Source organism: Podarcis raffonei, chromosome 2 (assembly GCF_027172205.1).
Source record: "Podarcis raffonei isolate rPodRaf1 chromosome 2, rPodRaf1.pri, whole genome shotgun sequence".
NCBI lineage: Eukaryota > Metazoa > Chordata > Lepidosauria > Squamata > Lacertidae > Podarcis > Podarcis raffonei.
The window spans coordinates 121,373,377-121,392,674 of NC_070603.1; the positions used below are offsets into that span (position 1 = coordinate 121,373,377).

Genomic DNA, 19,298 nt, shown 5'->3' on the forward strand with positions numbered 1-19,298 from the left:
TACTAGTGAACGATGCAGGTCCTGCGACATTTTCATAACAAAGATGGAATACCAATATAAGACGATGCTGGAATCTGGAGGTTAAGTGATACTGTTGTCTGTGGAACTATAATTAAACTACCATTTGTTGAAATAGCTGCACGACCAGTGTAGAACAATAAAATACTGTTATAAGAATGTTTAGGTCTTGTGGTTGTTTAGTCCTTTAGTCGTGTCCGACTCTTCGTGACCCCCTGGACCAGCGGCTTCTCCTGCATGACAACTCTTGCTTTAAGCCGCTCCTTGACCGTGGAGACAATGTGGGAGGGGATGGAGGGGACTGTGAGGCTGGACTCTTATCTGGGAGTTTTGTCTTCCGCCTCTGAGCCTCCCGGAAATTCCTCTCCACCTCTGTTTCCCCAGACTTCTCCCCCCCCCCCCATCTCCAGCCTCAAGGGTGGCAGAGACCACCAATTGATGGCCTCTTCCCCTGCATTTTCACCCTGTGCCCCTGCCCAATTTCTGGACTCTTTTTTTAAAATAAATTTTATTTTTAACTTTGGACTTCCCTCCTCTCCCTTCTGCAGTTATTTATTTCATATCTTTTTGTTACTGCATATCCAGTTCAAATAAATTTATTTTTCCCTTTTCCCTTAATTATCTCTTACTGCACATGTTTTTATCAATCCCACTTTTGTTTACAATGTGTCCTCAAATAATCAATAAATTTTCCCCATTCTATTTTAGTTGATACCATTTAGTTGATATCCCTTCTCGTAACTTGAAGCTATTGGTTCAAGTCCTACCCTTCAGAGCAGGAGAAAACAAGCCTCTTCCCTGTTCCATGACAGACCTTGCGATATTTAAAGATGGCTATCATATCTCATTCTCTTTTCCCAGCTAAACATACCCAACTCCTTCAAGCGCTCCTCATAAGGCTTGTTTCCCAGACCCTTCATCATCCCAGTTGCCTTCCTCTGCAAATGTTCCAGCTTAATAAATCTCTTCAAAGTTTTTTAACAATTAAATAATGTTGTGTTCATAATCCAGAGCCCAGGCCAATGTGCACAAACAATAGGAAGTTCAGCTCTTTATTGGCAAAGCATTCAGTTACATCAGCAAGGGGTATATGGAACACTTCTGCTAGTGTTAAAAAATAAAGAAAGGTGTGCTAATAGGTGTGCGGATATACCTCAGGTTCTTCTACCTACCTCTTGACTAGATTTCTGCAATACATTACATGTGAGGCTCTTTGTGAAGAAGACTCAGAAAGTGGCGGCCAGATTCTCAACTGCTGCATGATGCTCTGAGCATATAAAACCTTCCTTCAGGAACCAGCCCACAACCTGCATTCATCATCTGAGGTCTTTTTCACTCTGCATTCCTCCAAGTGAGGTGCAGAGGTGGCAAGCATGGGACTTTTAGTGGTGGCTCCCATCACCCCAGGAGGCTACTTTGAGGAGGCAACAATATTTATTTTCAACAATGCTTTTGGCATTTAACTTGCAGAATTTTAGATATTCTTGGCCTCTTTAAGGGGCTCAGGTGTGCTTTCTATGTATACATGATTTTTTGGATTTTACTTTGATACAGCCGCTCACAGATTCTCATAGCTTCTCCCCACCTGAATTCAATGCAGCAATGACTTTTATACAAGCTTCTGCACATACACACATCCCTGAGATAAAGGATGGACGAGTCAGCAGGCAGACCCCTGGCCTCTGACTGTTGCTAGGTTATGCAGTGCACCTGGTACTCTATCTCTCAACATCCAGATGTGGGGGAAACAACAGCACTCATTTATAAAATTACACAAACACGCCTGATCTGGTGTGCATAAGTAATTGGCAGTTTCTCCTGTATGACAGCTCCAGCTATTATTATTTATTATTACACTCATCATTTTATTAAATTTGTATACTGCCCTATACATGCAGGTCTCAGGGCAGTTCACAGGATAAAATCTCAATATATAAACACAAAATATATACCGTATTTTTCGCACTATAAGACGCACCAGACCAGAAGACGCACCTAGTTTTCGGAGGAGGAAAACAAGAAAAAAAATATTCTGAATCTCAGAAGCCAGAACAGCAAGAGGGATCGCTGCGCAGTGAAAGCAGCAATCCCTCTTGCTGTTCTGGCTTCTGGGATAGCTGCACAGCCTGCATTCGCTCCATAAGACGCACACACATTTCCCCTTACTTTTTAGGAGGGAAAAAGTGAGTCTTATAGAGCAAAAAATACGGTACATTTAATAAAATTCTTTCCTCATTTACAAGCATTGATATTGTTTCTCCCCTGTATGGATTCTCTGATGGGAAGTGAGACTTTCCTTCCAGCTGAAGCTCTTCCCACATCCCAAGCACTGGTAGGGTTTCTCCCCGCTGTGAATTCTTTGATGGCGGCGGAAATGTGTGCTTCTGTGGAAGCTCTTTCCATACTCCAAGCACTGATAGGGCTTTCCCCCTGTATGAATCCATAAGATGCACTTTCCCCTTACTTTTTAGGAGGGAAAAAGTGAGTCTTATAGAGCAAAAAAGACAGTAATCTAAACAAAAACCCCGCCCCCCATTTTTTTAAAAGGGGATTGGATGTCAATCAGCCTGAGGCCTAGTTAAAGAGCTTTTGCCTAGTGTGTGAACCTCCGAGGGAAGTATTCCACAAACGAGGAGCCACCGCAGAAAAGGCCCGTTCTCATGTTGCCACACTCTAGGCCTCTCACGGAAGAGGCACATGAAGAAGGGCCTCAGAAGATGACCTCAGGGTCCAGGTAAGTGCTTATGGAAAGAGGTGGCCCCTGTTGCTGTTGCTTTATGCCCCTCGTTGTCAGTGGAGACAGTGGGTGAGGGGATGGAGGAGACCTTCCGCTATCCATCCAACCCACCACTTGAACTCCTTCCAGAAAAAAAGGCCACAAACTGTTTCCTACTGAAAAAGCAGCTTGAAAGCAAAAACCCTTTCTCCTCTAAAATGGAAGGTATACTGGGCTCCAAAGGCCTCAGAACAAGTAAGAGCTGGAGATAAGGGAATTCTAACACTGAGAAGAATCTTTCATTTCCTCTCTGCAGGAACTCTTGAGATCACTGAATCTCCTTCCACCTTCCAAGTGTAGCATGTTTCCCTTTTATGACTCGTTAGATGTAAGTTAAGGGAATCTCTATGACTGAAGCTGTCTCCACCCTCCAAGCAATTGTAAGGTTTCTCCCCTGTATGAGTTCTCAGATGCTGAGTAAGGTGACCTCTCTGACTAAAACTCGAGCCACACTCCAAACATTTATAAGGTTTCCCCCCTGTATGAGTTCTTAGATGCTGTATAAGGTGACCATTCCAACTGAAGCTCTTGTCACACTCCAAACATTTATAAGGTTTTTCCCCTGTGTGAGTCCTTCTATGTTTAGAAAGGGACCAATTAGCACTGAAGGTCTTTCCACACTCCCAGCATCTATAAGGCTTCTCCCCTGTATGAGTTCTTTTATGTCTTGTGAGCACGCTACACTGAATAAAGCTCTTTCCACATTCCAAACATTTATAAGGTTTCTCCCCTGTATGAATTCTTCTGTGTCTAGTGAGGTGGATATTCTGCCTGAAGCTCTTTCCACACTCCAGACATTTATAAGGTTTGTCCCCTGTATGAATTCTTTGATGCTTTATGAGGGAGTCACTGTGCCTAAAGCTCTCTCCACACTCCCTGCAGTGATAAGGTCTCTCGCCTGTATGAGTTCTTTGATGCAAACTAAGGTGACCACTCTGACGGAAGCTCTTTCCACACAACAAGCAATTATATGGTTTCTCGGCGGTATGACATATTTCCTGAAACGTAAGGTAGTCTATGCAACTGATGTTCCTTCCGAGCTCCAAACATTCATAAGGTTCCTCCCCTGTGTGAATTATCTGATTTTCGTTAATCTCAAAATCAGTGGATTCCCTCCCAGCATTCTGCATTTCTGTCCCCTCTTGTCCGTTGGTAACATCTTGAACCCACAGCTTCCGTTGCTCCTCCTGCTCCTCAGCAATTTCACATGCCACTTCTGACGGTTCTCCCTCAATCCAGATCCCCCAAACATCTCCTGGCGGATTAAAAAGAAAACCTGGTAAAATGCACATCTGCCCATACTGGACTTTAATGTGGCTTTGAATCGAGGGCCTTCTCGGTCGTGGCACCCGCCCTGTGGAACGCTCTCCCACCAGATGTCAAAGAGAAAAAGAACTACCAAACTTTTAGAAGACACCTGAAGGCAGCCCTATTTAGGAAAGCTTTTAATGTTTAATAGATTATTGTATTTTAGTGTTCTGTTGGAAGCTGCCCAAAGTGGCTGGGGAAGCCCAGCCAGATGGGCAGGCGATAAATAATAAATTATTATTATTATTATTATTATTATTATTATTATTATTGGCTTGTGTCTGTATTTTTGACACAAGCCAATAATAATAATAATAATAATAATAATAATAATAATAATAATAATTTTATTTTACATCATCCCCAGAACATCCTCCTCATCCAAGCAGTAGCCCATCCTTCCTTCTCTTAAATTCAGAAATATAGTGTGGAGAAATAGAGTGGTTTTTTTAAGTTGCCAGTTTTTCCTGCTCTTGCCACAGGGGCTAGAGACTTAAAAAAAACCTGCACACAGATTGTCTGGTCCTTATGGCAGGAGTGAAGAACCTTTGAGTGTCTCAGGATGCTGTGCAACTGCAGCACCCTTCAGCCTCAGCAAGCAAGTCCAGGGACAGACAGGGTGATTCAGAACAGTGATTCAGCATTGTATTGGCAGGGGACAAGGGGGTCTGCACACCTGTCATATGGGCACAAGCAGGCCCTTGGCAGCAACCCTGCTCAGGGGCAAAATAAGATTTGCAGGGGTTTGCATAATAATAATAATAATAATAATAATAATAATAATAATAATAATTTATACCCAGCCAGAGCCGGGCTCAGGGCGGCTAACAGCAGTAAAATTACAATTAAAAAAAACACAAACCAATTTAAAATACAGGTTAAAGTATAATTTAAAATGCAGCCTCATTTTAATAGTAGCCCACAGATCAAAACCATAAGGGGAGGGAAACATAAGGGTCAGACTGAGTCCAAACCAAAGGCCAGGCGGAACAGCTCTGTCTTGCAGGCCCTGCGGAAAGATGTCAAGTCCCGCAGGGCCCTAGTCTCTTGTGACAAAGCATTCCACAAAGTTGGGGCCAGCACTGAAAAGGCCCTGGCCCTAGTTGAGACCAATCTAACCACCTTGCTACTTGGGACCTCGAAAGTGTTGTCATTTGTAGACCTTAAGGTACTCCGTGGGGCATACCAGGAGAGACGGTCCTGTAGGTACAAGGGTCCTAGGCTGCATAGGGCTTTAAAGGTCAAAACCAGCACCTTAAACCTGACCCTGTACTCCACCTGGAGCCAGTGCAGTTGGTAAAGCACTGGGCGAATGTGATCCTGCGGCAAGGACCCTGTAAGGAGCCTCGCCGCGGCATTGTGCGCCCGCTGGAGTTTCAAGGGCAGCCCCGCGTAGAGCGAGTTACAATAATCAAGCCTGGAGGTGACCGTCGCATGGATCACTGTGGCCAGATCAGAGCGAGAAATGAAAGTAACTCATAGCCAGTGTGTCCATTCTCTGATGCCTATATCAGATGCATGTCCTGCTTTGGGGCTTCCTCTGGGCATCTGGTTGGGCTACTGTGAGAACAGAATTGTGGACTACATAGGCCTTTGCTTTGATCCAGCATGGTTCTTCAAATGTTCTTTTGCCCAGAGGAAAATCCCAGCACTCCTTCTAGTGAGCTAATTGATAGTACCACCAACAAGAATTTATACCTTCCATAGTTATTGATTTAAGGGGAAAAGGGATATTTACCTAGAGAGGCCACCATCTCATGAATCTCCAGCATGACCTCCTCATACAGAGCTCTCTGGTCTGGATCCAGCAAGGCCCATTCCTCGTTGGTGAAAGTAAAGAACAGCTCCTCGAAGCTCCCTGATTCCTGGAAGAAGAAAAAAATCCCCTTCCTTGGAGACACTTCAAGGCAAGGTGTGGGCAGCATCTCTCCTCCACTCCCACTGCAATGGGAGATGGATTCTACCTTTAGTGGTCAGAGATCAGCAAATGCAGATTTCATCTACCCATTAGCTCAGTGTTTTTCAATTTTGGGTCTGCAGCTTTTGTTGGAATACAGCTCCTATCATCCCTGAGCACTGGTCAGACTAGCTGGGGATGATGGGAAGTGTAGTCCAACAACAGCTGAGGACCCAAATTTGAGAAACACCACATTAGTTCTTAAAGAAGTCAAATCTTCTAACAAGAACGTGTAACTTGTATGTGAGATTGCCCATCTTCCTGTCTTTCAAGAGGGAAGGCAAAGGTAGTGACATTTTTTTAAAAAAGGTATCCAGAAACCAGCTTAGTTACCGTATTTTTCGCTCTATAGGACGCACTTTTTCCCCTCCAAAAATTAAGGGGAAATGTGTGTGCGTCCTATGGAGCGAATGCAGGCTCCTTGGCTTCAGCGATAGCAACATGAAGCCTCCGAAGCGCAGAGGGAGCGCTCCCTCCACGCTCTGGAGGGTTCACATTGCTTTCACTGAAGCCTGGAGAGCGCGAGGGGTCCCTGCGCACCAACCCCTCTTGCTCTCCAGGCTTCAGGGATAGCCGCCTGAAGCCTTCGGAGCGCAGCGCGAGTTCCCGCTGTGCTCCGAGGCTTCGGGTTCCTTTTGCTGAAGCTGGGAGAGCAAGACTCTCCTGGCTTCAGCAGAGAGGGAGAGCTGCGCAGCGTCCCTTCAGCCAAGCGGGAGGAGAAATGGAAGGGGCTCAGTTTCTCCTGCCGCTTCGCTGAAGGGGCACTTAGCAGAGAGGGGGAGATTTTTTTTTTCTTGTTCTCCCTTCTAAAACAAGGTGCGTCCTATGGTCGGGTGCATCCTATAGAGCGAAAAATACATTACTTTAAGGTCTCTTACAGGAAAACTGATGTGGAACATTATTAAAGTCAACAGGATAACCAAATGTATAGCAGAACAAGCCTTGCTAAAGCCGAATCAGCATGGCTTCTGCAAGAGTGACTCACGAGCCATTTGATATTTTTTTTGAGTGTGTCTAGATGGTATGCAACTGACAGCACACCCAAATTCTTTTAGTACAGTCTCTCACCAACGTCTTGGTGGCAGACAGCAGTCCTGAATACCCTTCAGAAACTGGGTTTTGCCCCTCAAGCCATTCTAAGTCTGGGGTTGGGCCAGGCAAAAGCTATGGTCAGGCCAAGAATCTTAGAGACCGAGAGACAACAGGACTGCTCAAGGTGCCCCGACTATAAAATTGGAGAAATCGAGAGGTATAGCCACACTGGCAGCATATCTCTTCTTTCTCGTATCCAAAAATGCAAGAAGGGCTTTTACACTCGCCAGAAGCTCGGCTCTGCCCTCACCAGTCCTGGAAGGAGCCTTTAAAAATGTCCCATATGCTCAGAGACTTTGCGCCTGTTCACTGGGGGATATAGGAAGCCCAGAGCACTTGTTCTTTTATGAAGAGGAATGTAGTGAGACCATTGATCCCCTGCTGGTGAGGCTCGCTGACCTCCCGGAAAAGCAAAAATGTGAACTTTTCCTGTTAGGCAAGACAACCCAGATGGTTGCCAGATTCTGTGTACAGATCTGTAGGTGCAGACCATCCCCCAACGCAAACTAGTTCGTTAAGAAAATCCCCAAACTCAGTTCCATGGTGACTCTGGGTCATCTCTCTGCGGTAGCTTAGCTTAAAGTTTTAAGTGTCTATACGCTTATTGCATTTATAAATTTTAAATTTATTGTTGTGCATTGTTTTAAATGTTTGTTTTCCTTCTGGGATTGTACCCCCAAGTGTGTTTTATAAGCTGGTCTCAGACCGTGATAAATTATCTATCTATCTATCTATCTATCTATCTATCTATCTCAGTCAAGCCAACCCACTTCCTCAGGCAGCACCCTCAAAAACACAGAGATAAGTCAGGCCCTCTGTTACAAGGAAGGATGCACTCCAGCTATCCCCAACATCTCTACCTGATGACCTTTCTCCTACCTCAACTGGATGCATGGTGGTCGCTTCCTCTCCAGGGTAAAGCAGGGAGGATCCACAGTGTTGCTCCAATGCCATTGCACAGCCTGTGAAAGGGAAGTGGTGTTCATTGAAGATGACATTCCTAATTTGCCCAAATGCACAAGAGAGTGGCAATCAAACAGGACCTGAGAAACTAGAGTTTTTGGAGAGATTTATTTTAAATACCTCAACAGAAGACTAGTAAAAGCCTTTGAACTTATGAAAGGTATGAGCAAAAGATTATCAAACAGAAATCAGCAGCACATCACACATTGAGGAAGTGTATCAATGAGGGTGAAATAAGCAACAGCATATGCAAATGATGGTTCTGGAGTTGTAAATTTATAAATATACAACTTAACTTTAAAAGTTATGTCTACTCAGAAAAAGAATAGGCAAGGTTAAAATTATCTGCAATTTAACCGTTGCTGAATTCTCCATAGGCCTGCCTGAACTCCACCAAAATACACAGCCACTGAACTGACAAAAAAAACTCAGCTACCAAACCAGAGTGAAATTGCAGGTCTTAAAGGTAAAGGTAAAGGGACCCCTGACCATTAGGTCCAGTCGTGACGGACTCTGGGGTCGCGGCACTCATCTCGCTTTATTAGCTGAGGGAGCCGGTGTTCGTCCACAGACTGCTTCTGGGTCATGTGGCCAGCATGACTAAGCTGCTTCTGGCGAACCAGAGCAGCACACGGAAACGCCGTTTACCTTCCCGCTGGAGCGGTACCTATTTATCTACTTGCATTTTGTGCTTTCGAACTGCTAGGTTGGCAGGAGCAGGGACCGAGCAACGGGAGCTCACCCCGTCGCAAGGATTCGAACCGCCGACCTTCTGATCAGCAAGTCCTAGGCTCTGTGGTTTAACCCACAGCGCCACCTGCGTCCCAGGCCTAAGGTAAGTGGTATTAGAGATAAATCTTGTATCTAGGATATAGGATCCAGAAAATTCCAAACAGAGAATCAAGCCACGTAAAATTATCCCAAGTTACATGAGGAACAGCTGCATAACGTTTTCCATTGTTTTAGGGTGTACCTTGACCCCCCCCCCAGCTCTTTTAGGATACAAGGAAACACAAGGTCTTGTAGTAGACGGTGGCAGGGAAAGAGAGAGAAAGATCTGGATTTGCTCTGCCAGGTGATAAAGGGAAAGAAAGGCATTATTTTAGGAAAATTATATACAGAAATGCATTATATTAGGACAAATATAAATATTAGGGAAACTATGTATTCATTAGTAGAAATCTGCACTAAAATGCCGGCAAATTTGCAAGAGGTACTTTCTTTTCATAAGCTGTCAATGTCTGGGTGACTAAATTTAATACTGGGGAAAAGGAGACACACAGCGAAAACTATAATTGAAAGAAATTGCCCACACCTAATGGATCTTTGAAAATCCTTCCCCACGATCTCTCCCTGCAACCTCAAATTTTGTGTGTCAAGAGTAAACTTGCCCGGCACCTTTCACAGCAGGCAAAAGGGACGCAGAGAGATAGGAAAGAAGCAGAGAACTGTAAGGGTAACAGGACTTATTATTTAGCTTTATTTGTTCTTAAGAATGAGGCCTTTGTGCATAATAGTTTCTGGATGGGTTTGTGAATTTTATCTGTGCTCCATCTTTATTTTAATCTGTGTGCCGCTTGCATACTCTTCTGAGTATGATAGATATTTTTATATTTTGATATTTTGAAAATAAAATAATAAAATAATAAAATAATCAGTAGATCCATTCTGAGGGACCAACATTTTTCTATGAAATATTCTCAGTGCAGAGGAACACTTTTGATTCTCTATTTAAAAACCTTTCTCTCTCTCGGGTTGAGCTGCGCGGGGTCCGCCTTGCCTTCCTTCTCCTCCTCCGAGGCTCTTCTCCTGCCCTCTGGGAGTCCCAGCTCTTCCCTCCTCCTCCTCCTCCTCGGTCTCTCCTTCCTCGCATCTGACCCGGAGGCGGGAGGAGAGGCCGCCTTCCCTGCGGAGAAAGGACGGGAGAAGATCCTCCAAGATCCGGACAGAAGCCCCTCCAGAGAAAGCTGCCACCTCCCACAGGAAGGACAGACCCGGAACAGGAAGCGGAAGCTCCTTCACCTCTCGCGCAGGACTCCCCTTCCGCTCTAGGAATCTCAGCGCTGTGCCTCCCTTTAACCCTCGCGGAGCGGATCAGCAGTAACCTGTTGGCTGCTCCGGGCGGAGATCGAGGAGAGGCGCCGCGATTTTGTCTGGAAAGCCCTGCAGGATCAGGCCCCGAGTGCACGATCCTCTCCTTCAGCAGGTGCCCCATGTAGGATCCAGTGACCATGGGCAGCCTTAGTACCATACAATTATTATTATTATTATTGTTATTGTTATTGTTAAGAGTCTGAGATCGTAGAAAAGATAATCTTTACCATTAAAGAGATTAAAGAGGCATTAAACTTCCATATGGTGAAAATATATGGATATGAATAACTATTTTAAAATACAGCAAATAATCCTAAAAAATGTAACCAGGTCTTCACCTCCTTTCCTTGAACTTTACCAGTAAGGAGAACCAGTTCTTAACAGGTACCTTGGTTTTCCCCCTTTCCCCTCACTGTGGGAGCCTATTTTGCTGATGAGCAAGTTACAATGTCTCAAATAGTGTCACGTTTGGGAGGCTTACACCTATATAAAATACATATATATACAGTGGTACCTCGGGTTACATATGCTTCAGGTTACATATGCTTCAGGTTACAGACTCCGCTAACCCAGAAATAGTATCTCGGGTTAAGAACTTTCCTTCAGGATAAGAAAAGAAATCGTGCTCCGGTGGCGCGGCGGCAGCAGGAGGTCCCATTAGCTAAAGTGGTGCTTCAGGTTAAGAACGGTTTCAGGTTAAGAACGAACCTCCAGAACAAATTAAGTACTTAACCCGAAGTACTACTGTATGTTAAAATGCACAATAATTTGATCTCAACATCCTTAAAACATCCTTACTTAAAATATATAATAAAACAAGCAAATTGAAAGGAATGAGCATTAGAATCAGGATAATACAACTTCAGAGTTGGATTGGACCCAGGGGTCATCTAGTCCAACCCCCTGCAATGCAGGAATCTCAGTAAAGCATCCGTGACAGGTGGCCAGCCAAACACTGCTTAAAATACGCCAAGGAAGGAGAGTCCACAACTTCTCAAGGGAGACCAGGAGACCGTTCCACGGTCCCAACAGCTCTTACTGTCATAAAGTTCTTTGTGTTTAGTTGGTATCCCCTTTGGTTCAAGTCCTACCCTTCAGAGCAGGAGAAAACAGGATTGCTCTCTCTTCCATGTGATAGCCTTTTAAAATATTTGAAGATCATATCTCCTCTCAGTCTCCTCCTCAGGCTAAACATGCCCAGCTCCTTCAAGTGCTCCTCCTAAGGCTTTCCAGCTTGTCAAAATTCTTAAATTGTGGTGTCTAGAATTGGACACAGTATTCCAGGTGTGGTCTGACTAAGGCAGAATAGAGTGGTACTATTACTTCCCTTGACACTAATTCTGTGGATGCAGCTCAGAATAGCATTAATTTCTTTTTTGCTCCTGCTGCATCACACGGTTGACTCGTGTTAAGCTTGTGTTCTACTAAGGCTCCTGAATCCTTTTCACATGCACTACTAGAAAGTCAGATGTCCCCTATCTTATATTTGTGCTGCAGGTTCTTTCATTCTATTCAGTTCATTAAAATGCAAATAATGTCCTCGGCAGCAACTCCCTTCTGAAGATTCCTTGGGCTGGAGGTTAGGGCAAAGGAGGTGGGTGAACCACAGGCAGCACAAATATATCCCACAGAGAACCCTCCCCTAGTCTGGACATTTCAGAAGCATAAAACTTGAAACCCTCATGAAGGTGAAGAAGCATGCAGTCTGAAACTGTGTCCCATTAACTAACATGTAAAAAAGTCTGGAAAATTAATGAACCTTCTACCCTGTTGTGGTTTATTGACAAAGTCCTGAGGTTTATTATACAGTCGTAGCTTGGTTTTTCAACAGCTTAGTTATCGAAAGCTTTGGCTCCCAAACGTCGCAAACCCAGAAGTGAGTGTTCCAGTTTGCAAAGGTTCTTTGGAACCTGAACGTCTGACACAGCTTCTTATTGAGTGCAGGAAGCTCCTGCAGCCAATTGGAAGCCATATCTTGCTTTTTGAACATTTTTGGAAGTCGAATAGACTTCTGGAATGGATTCCATTCAAGAACCAAGGTATGGCAGTTTTTAATCAGCATTTATTCGTAAGGGGTTAAACGCAGTAAAAACAGAATCAACCCAGACTTCATGACAACTAGAAACAGAAACAAATAGCAATGTCTTGGTCAATGAAACAAATAGAGGAGCTATCAAATACCCAGAATATTTCTGGTCTTCCTGACGGGCTGAGGGAGACCTTTCGTCCATGAAGAGGGTGATCTGAGAGGCTACACTCTTTGGAAAGATATAATGTATGTCAGCAGATTACCAGGTAAAGCATTTCCATCTATGAAGCATATCAGCCTGGTTACATCAAAGGAAAATTCACAGCACATGAATAAATCTTGGGGAAGGGTGAAATACGGAACAGCATATGTAACAAATGATTACGTGCACAAAATAAATTAGAACATGGATATGTAAATTTTACTCAGAAGAACAATCTGCAGCATAGCCGCTACAAGGAATCAATCTATTTTATTATTATTTTGTAATTTCAGAAGAGATGAGAGATAAATATCAGAGCCTATAGGTAAGATGCAGATAAAAAAGGCTTGAAAACTGAAATGGGGAAGTAGTCACCCCACCTGGAACTAAGCAAAAATATGGAACAATAAAATTTTATACATACAAGATTCAAAAGCAAGCTCTCTTCCAAGCTGTTTATTAATTAATTAACTAAATTTCTGTTCATAATCCAGAGCCCCAGCCCAACGTGGACAAACAATAGGAAGTTCAGTTCTTTATTGGCAAAGCACTCGGTTACATCAGCAAGGGATATAATTAACACTTCTGCTAATGTTAAAAGAAAAAATATGGTGGACTAACAGGGGCCACCGTATACCAATGTACAGGCTCACAAGAGACTTCAGGGTCTTCTACTAACACAGAGTTTTCCAAACTTTTCATGTTGGTGAAACCATTTCTAGACATGTGTCATTTCGCGACAAAGTAATTCAGTTTTACTAGCAAACGGAAGGTTAAATGAACCCCTATCCAGCCCCGGGAGGAACTCAGGGTGGTTCACAGGATATAATCACAACAACACAAAATATATAATCATAATAAAAACAACACCCCCCCCCCAAAACCCACATTCTAAAAGGGCATTAGATGTCAATCAGCCAGAAACCTGGTTAAGGAGAAAGGGTTTTGCCAAGTGCCTAGGTGCCAGGTGAACCTCCCTGAGGAAAATATTCCACAGATGGGGAGCCACCGCAGAAAAGGCCCGTTGCCACACTCCAGGCCTTTCATGGAGACGGCACTTTAAGAAGGGCCTCAGAAGATAACCTCAGGGTCCAGGTAAGTGCTAATGGAAAGAGGCGGCCCTTGTTGCTGTTGCTTTATGCCCCTCTTGTCAGTGGAGACAGTGGGTGAAGGGATGGAGGAGAGTCCAATGGCAGGACTCTTTCTGGGACCTCTTCCACTTCAGAAACTGCAACCCCTCCCCTGCCTTCAGCCAGTGTGATTAAGAGTGGTGGACTCGTAATCTGGTGGACAGGGTTCGCTTCCCCAGTCCTCCATGTGCAGCTGCTGGGTGACCTTGGGCCAGTCACACTTCTCTGAAATCTCTCAGCCTCACTCACCTCACAGAGTGTTTGTTGTGGGGGAGGAAGGGAAAGGAGATTAAGACTCCTTAGGGTAGTGATAAAGCGGGATATCCAAACTCTTCTTCTTCCTCTACGACCACCTCTTGCCTCATGGGTGGCACTGAACCTCACTATAAATCTTCCACTACCCATCCTACCCACCACTCAAACTCCTGCCCGTTCCTCACGCTGGCTTACAGAAGAATGCCCACAAACTGCTTCCATACTGAAAAAACAGGTTGAAAGCAAAAACCTTTTCTCCTCTAAAATGGAAGGCATACTGGGCTCCAAAGGTCTACTGTAGTTTATTGTAAAAGCTGGAGATAAGGAAGAGGATTCCAAAACTGAGCAGAATCTTTGGTTTGCTCTCTTAGGAGCTCTTGAGATCACTGGATATTTTTCTACCTTCCAAACTTAAGATATTTCACTTCTATGGATTATTTGATGTGAGTTAAGGGAATATCTGTAGGTGAAGTTCTTGCCACACTCCAAGCAATTGTAAGGTTTCTCCCCGGTATGAGTTCTCAGATGTTGAGTAAGGTGACCACTCTGACTAAAACTCTTCTCACACTTCAAACATTTATAAGGTTTTTCCCCTGTATGAGTTCTTAGATGCTGAGTAAGGGAGCCACTGAAGCTCTTTTCACACACCGAGCACTTATAAGGTTTCTCCCCAGTATGAGTTCTCAGGTGTTGGGTAAGGTGACCACTCTGGCTAAAACTCTTGTCACACTCCGAACATTTATAAGGTTTTTCCCCTGTATGAGTTCTTAGATGCTGAGTAAGGGAGCCACTGAAGTTCTTTCCACACTCCCAACATTTATAAGGTTTCTCCCCTGTATGCCTTTTTTTGTGAAAAGTAAGGGAATCTAGGCGACTGAAGTTCTTTCCACACACCAAACATTCATAAGGTTTCTCCCCTGTATGAATTCTTTGATGCTTAGAAAGGGACGAACTGACTGTGAAGCTCTTTCCGCACTCCAAACATCTATAAGGTTTCTCCCCTGTATGTGTTCTTTTATGTATGGTGAGGTGACTATTCTGACTGAAACTCTTTGCACACTCTGAACACTTATAAGGTTTTTCCCCTGTATGAGTTTTTAGATGCTGAGTAAGGTGAACGCTCTGACTGAAACATTTGTCACACGCCAAGCATTTATAAGGTTTTTCCCCTGTATGAGTTCCTCGATGTTGCAAAAGGTGGCCACTCCGGCTGAAACTCTTTCCACACTCCAAACATTTATAAGGTTTCTCCCCTGTATGAATTCTCATGTGTCTTTTGAGCTGGCTACGCACACTAAAGCTCTTTCCACATTCTGAGCATTCATAAGGTTTTATCCCTGCATGCCTTCTTTTATGAAAAGTAAGGGACTTTATGCGACTGAAGTTCTTTCCGCACTCCAAACATCTATAAGGTTTGTCCCCTGTGTGAGTTCTTTGATGGCGAGTAAGGGTGCCATTGTCACTAAAGCACTTTCCACACTCCCAGCATCTATAAGGTTTATCCCCTGTATGAGTTCTTTTATGTCTTGTGAGCACGCTACACTGAATAAAGCTCTTTCCACATTCCAAACATTTATAAGGTTTCTCCCCAGTATGAATTCTTTGATGCCTAGTGAGGGAGTCATTGTGCCTGAAGCTCTTTCCACACTCCCTGCATTTATGAGGTTTCTCGCCTGTATGAATTCTTTGATGCAGAGTAAGGTGTTCTTTCCGACTGAAGCTTTTTCCACACTCCCAGCATTTATATGGTTTTTCTGCTGTATGACCTCTTTTATGAAAAATAAGGTAGGCTCTGTCACTGAAGTTCTTTCCACCCTCCAAACATTCTTTAGGTTTGTCCCCTGTGTGTGGTATCTGATTTTCGTTAACCTGAGAAGCAGTGGGTTCCCTCCCCGCCTTCTGCGTTCGTCTGCCCACTTGTCTGTTGGTTCCATCTTGAATCCTTAACTTCTGTTGCTCCTCAGCTCTTTCAGGTGGCCCTTCAGATGGGTCCCCCTCAGCCAGGATCCTCCAAACATCTCCTGGTGGTTTAAAAAGAAAAGCTGGTAAGATGCTGCAAAATGCACACCCGCCTATACTGGACTTTAATGTGGCCTTGAATCTGCTTGTGTCTGTACTTTTTTTTATTTTACATCATCCACATAACATCCTCATCCAACAGATACCTCACCTTTCCCTTTCTCAAGTTTGGGTGGATTAAGAGGGTTTTCTATTTTAAAAAAAGTTTTTAAAAGTACCCAGTTCTTATAAGAGGAATGGGGAATCTTTGTCCCTCCAGAAGCTGCAGAACTACAACTCCTATCAGCCCCAGCAAACATGGGCAACAGCTAAGTTGTGGCTCAGTGGTATAAGGAAGGCTGAAGCTTCTTGCTCTTGCCACAGGGATTGCACTGACTACCAGTTAGTTTTCGTCTTCAGTTGCCTTTTCATCTCTTCATTCAGGAATCAGCCCACACCCTACATTCATCATCTGAGGTCCTTCTCACTGTGCCCTTCTTCTATCAAGGAGCCAAGTGTGCCAACACAAGCATGGGGCTTCGAGTGGTGGCTTCCGCCTAGGCAATGCTCTGCCCAGGGAGGCTCCCCAGGAGTCAATCACTGGCTACTTTTAAGACAGAGGCAATAATATTTCTTTTTAGCCAGGCTTTGGGCCTTTACCTTAAAAAATTATAGTGGCCTTAATTTTTGCATCCTATGTTAACTTGCTTTTGAGTTGACCTTTCACGAAAAAGCAACTAAATGCAATGAATAATAATGCATAATATCTGCCACACCATCATTCTGTCATGTATACTGCTAAGCAAGCTATGTGATTAAGCTATGACTGACCCAAGCAGTAAGTTGCAACCAGCGCACACAAGACCCCTTCAGCCTTTGTTTCCATGCCATGCAGTTGTAAGCACAATCCTATCCAAAAAGCAAGTTCACACCCCACCCAATCAGAACTAGAGACCTCAATGGCCAGAATAAAAGAGAATCAAGGCAAGCAACTCTTAACCGATATGTCTTTTCTTTGATGTCTATAAAATCATATACCAGAAGTGTGACTGTGTGCATCTGAATGCTGGACAATGTAGAACTTTGCTTTGACCCAACCAGGTTCTTCATATGTTCTTTTGTACAGGGGGAATGAAGAACGCTCCCTCTAGTGGCCAACAGGAGTTCACACCTTCACTAGATATTGATCCAGGGGGAAAGGATCCTTACCCACAGAAGCTACCATCTCATAAATCTCCATCATGACTTCCTTGTACAGCGCTCTTTGGCCTGGATCCAGCAGGGACCATTCCTCGTCAGTGAAATGCAAGGACACCCCCTCAAAGCTCATTGATCCCTGGAAAACAAAAGCAATTCCCTTATTTGTAGTTCATCCAGAGTAAGGTATGGAAACCTCTCCTCTGCAATGGGCAACTGGATATCTTAAGTGTTCAGAAATCACCCAAAGCCGATGGAATTTACCCATTAGTTTAAGAATTCTAAGTCAAGTATTCTAACAAAAACATGTAACGAGTCTGTGAGATTGCCCAGTTTCCTTTCCTCCAAGAGGGATTTAGTTTCCAGGAAACTGCAGGTTAGTTAGTTTCATGTTTGTTTTGGGGAATCTGGTGGAAAACATTATTAAAGACAATGACATAACCAAATGTATGTAAGCAAATTTATATAGTGCACCTTCAAGCAAAAAAAAATCCTGACAACACATCTGCATATGGGATCTGAATTGGTGATGTTTGAGAAGGAAAGTGACATTTGGGGTCATAGCTGATAGCTCAGTAAAGATATTGGCACAGGGTGTGAAAGTAGTGAAATGGGTTGATGCCATTTTAGGAAACACTGGTAAAGACTCAAAACTAAGCTGCCAATATCATAGTGCTGATATACAAATCTATGGTGCAGCTGCCCTTATAAAACTGTATGGATCCGGTTGCATGACCTCAAAAATAATATTGCAGATTCAGAAAACGTTGGGAAAAGAACAAACAAAATACAGTGGTGCCCCGCAAGACGAACGCCTCGCAAGACGAAAAACCCGCTAGACGAAAGGGTTTTCCGTTTTGGAGGCGCTTCGCAAAACGAATTTCCCTATGGGCTTCCTTCGCAAGACGAAAGCCCATAGGGAAATCTCCGGGACAGCGGGGAAGCGCAGCGCGTCTTCCCCACTGTCCTCGGACCTCCTCCGAAGGCTGGCGGCGAGGCGGAGAGACCTCCTCCCGCCGCCAGCCTTCGGAAGGCTGCTCCGAAGGCAGGCGGCGGGCGGAGGTCTCTCCGCCCCACCGGCAGCCGTCGGATGGCTGCGATCTGAAAATGCTGGCGGGCGGCAGCGAACGCTGCGCTGCCGCCCGCCAGCATCTTAAAAGCCCCCGGGACAGTGGAGACTTTTCCGCTGTCCCGGGGCGATCTGAAAATGCTGGCGGGCGGCAGCGAACGCTGCGCTGCCGCCCGCCAGCATTTTAAAAGCCCCCGGGACAGCAGAGAAGTCTCCGCTGTCCTGGGGGCTTTTAAAATGCTGGCAGTCGGGAGGAAAGCCCTCCTGTCCCCGGAGCTTGCGGGGTGGGAGGTGGGGAGAAGGGCTTTTCTTCCCACCGCCAGCCTTCAGAACAGCCTTCTGAAGGCTGGCGGTGGGAAGAAAAGCCCTTGTCCCCCCCCCCCAGCCTTCAGAAGTGGTCGGGGGACAGACTGTCCCCGGACCTGGTCTGAAGGCGGTTTCCATAGGAACACATTGATTGATTTTCAATGCATTCCTATGGGAAACCGTGCTTCGCAAGACGAAAAACTCGCAAGAAGAAAAAACTTGCGGAACGAATTAATTTCGTCTTGCGAGGCACCACTGATTAATGGGTTGGAAAAATATGAGGAATTACTAATCTGAAACAAAGGCGATTATGGGGAAATATGATAGAGATGTAAAAAGGTATTCATGGTGTTTAGAAATAGGAGAGAGGGAGGTGTTTCTTCCTCTAGGATGATACAGCAGTCCAAGGCTGTCCAATGAAGCTAACTGCGCACAGATTAAGGACAAATTAAGGAAGCACTTCTTCACTGTTAAACTCTGCAATTCACTAATGCAAAATGCAGTAATAGCCGCCAATTAAGAGAGAATTAGGCAAATTCATAGCAGATAAGGTTACAACTGACTACCAGCCATGATGACTGTGTGCTGCCTCCACTTGTTTGGGGCAGTATACACCTCACTGCCAGTTCCTGGGAATCACCTGAAGAGGCATGTTGTACTCAGCTCCTGATTACAAATTTCCCAGAGGCATCTGCTTGGTCACTGTGGGAATAGGGTGCTGGGCTAGGTGGGTTAATGGCCTGATCCACCAGCTAGGCTCTTCTTAGGTCATGTTCAAGGTTTCATGAGCAAAATTCAGTCGAGTAACCCACTTCCTCAGAGGCAGAAGCCTCAGAAGCACAGGTGCAAGATTCGGGCCCCTGCAAGAACCCTCTCTGTAACAAGTACAGACCCATCTCTCCCT

General features: G+C 44.6%; 2 protein-coding genes across 2 annotated transcripts in view; both read right to left on the reverse strand.

The window, feature by feature from the left end:
- Positions 1–2,843: 2,843 nt before the first annotated feature.
- Positions 2,844–9,955, reverse strand: LOC128409425 (zinc finger protein 501-like). Its single transcript, XM_053379913.1, has 4 exons — positions 9,854–9,955; positions 8,031–8,113; positions 5,841–5,967; positions 2,844–4,049 (listed from the first exon to the last, which is right to left on the reverse strand). Exons 2-4 carry the CDS (start codon positions 8,103–8,105, stop codon positions 3,034–3,036), a joined length of 1,218 nt encoding a protein of 405 aa, XP_053235888.1. The 5' UTR covers positions 8,106–8,113; positions 9,854–9,955; the 3' UTR covers positions 2,844–3,033.
- A 2,681-nt stretch (positions 9,956–12,636) lies between these two features.
- LOC128408830 (uncharacterized) overlaps positions 12,637–19,298 on the reverse strand; it is a 46,546-nt gene continuing 39,884 nt past the window's right edge. Inside the window, exons 12-13 of the mRNA XM_053378852.1 lie at positions 17,032–17,158; positions 12,637–15,845 (exon numbers count right to left, since the gene is read on the reverse strand). Of these exons, the coding sequence (XP_053234827.1) occupies positions 14,236–15,845; positions 17,032–17,158 (1,737 nt within the window). The 3' untranslated portion in view covers positions 12,637–14,235. The remainder of the gene's footprint in view (positions 15,846–17,031; positions 17,159–19,298) is intronic.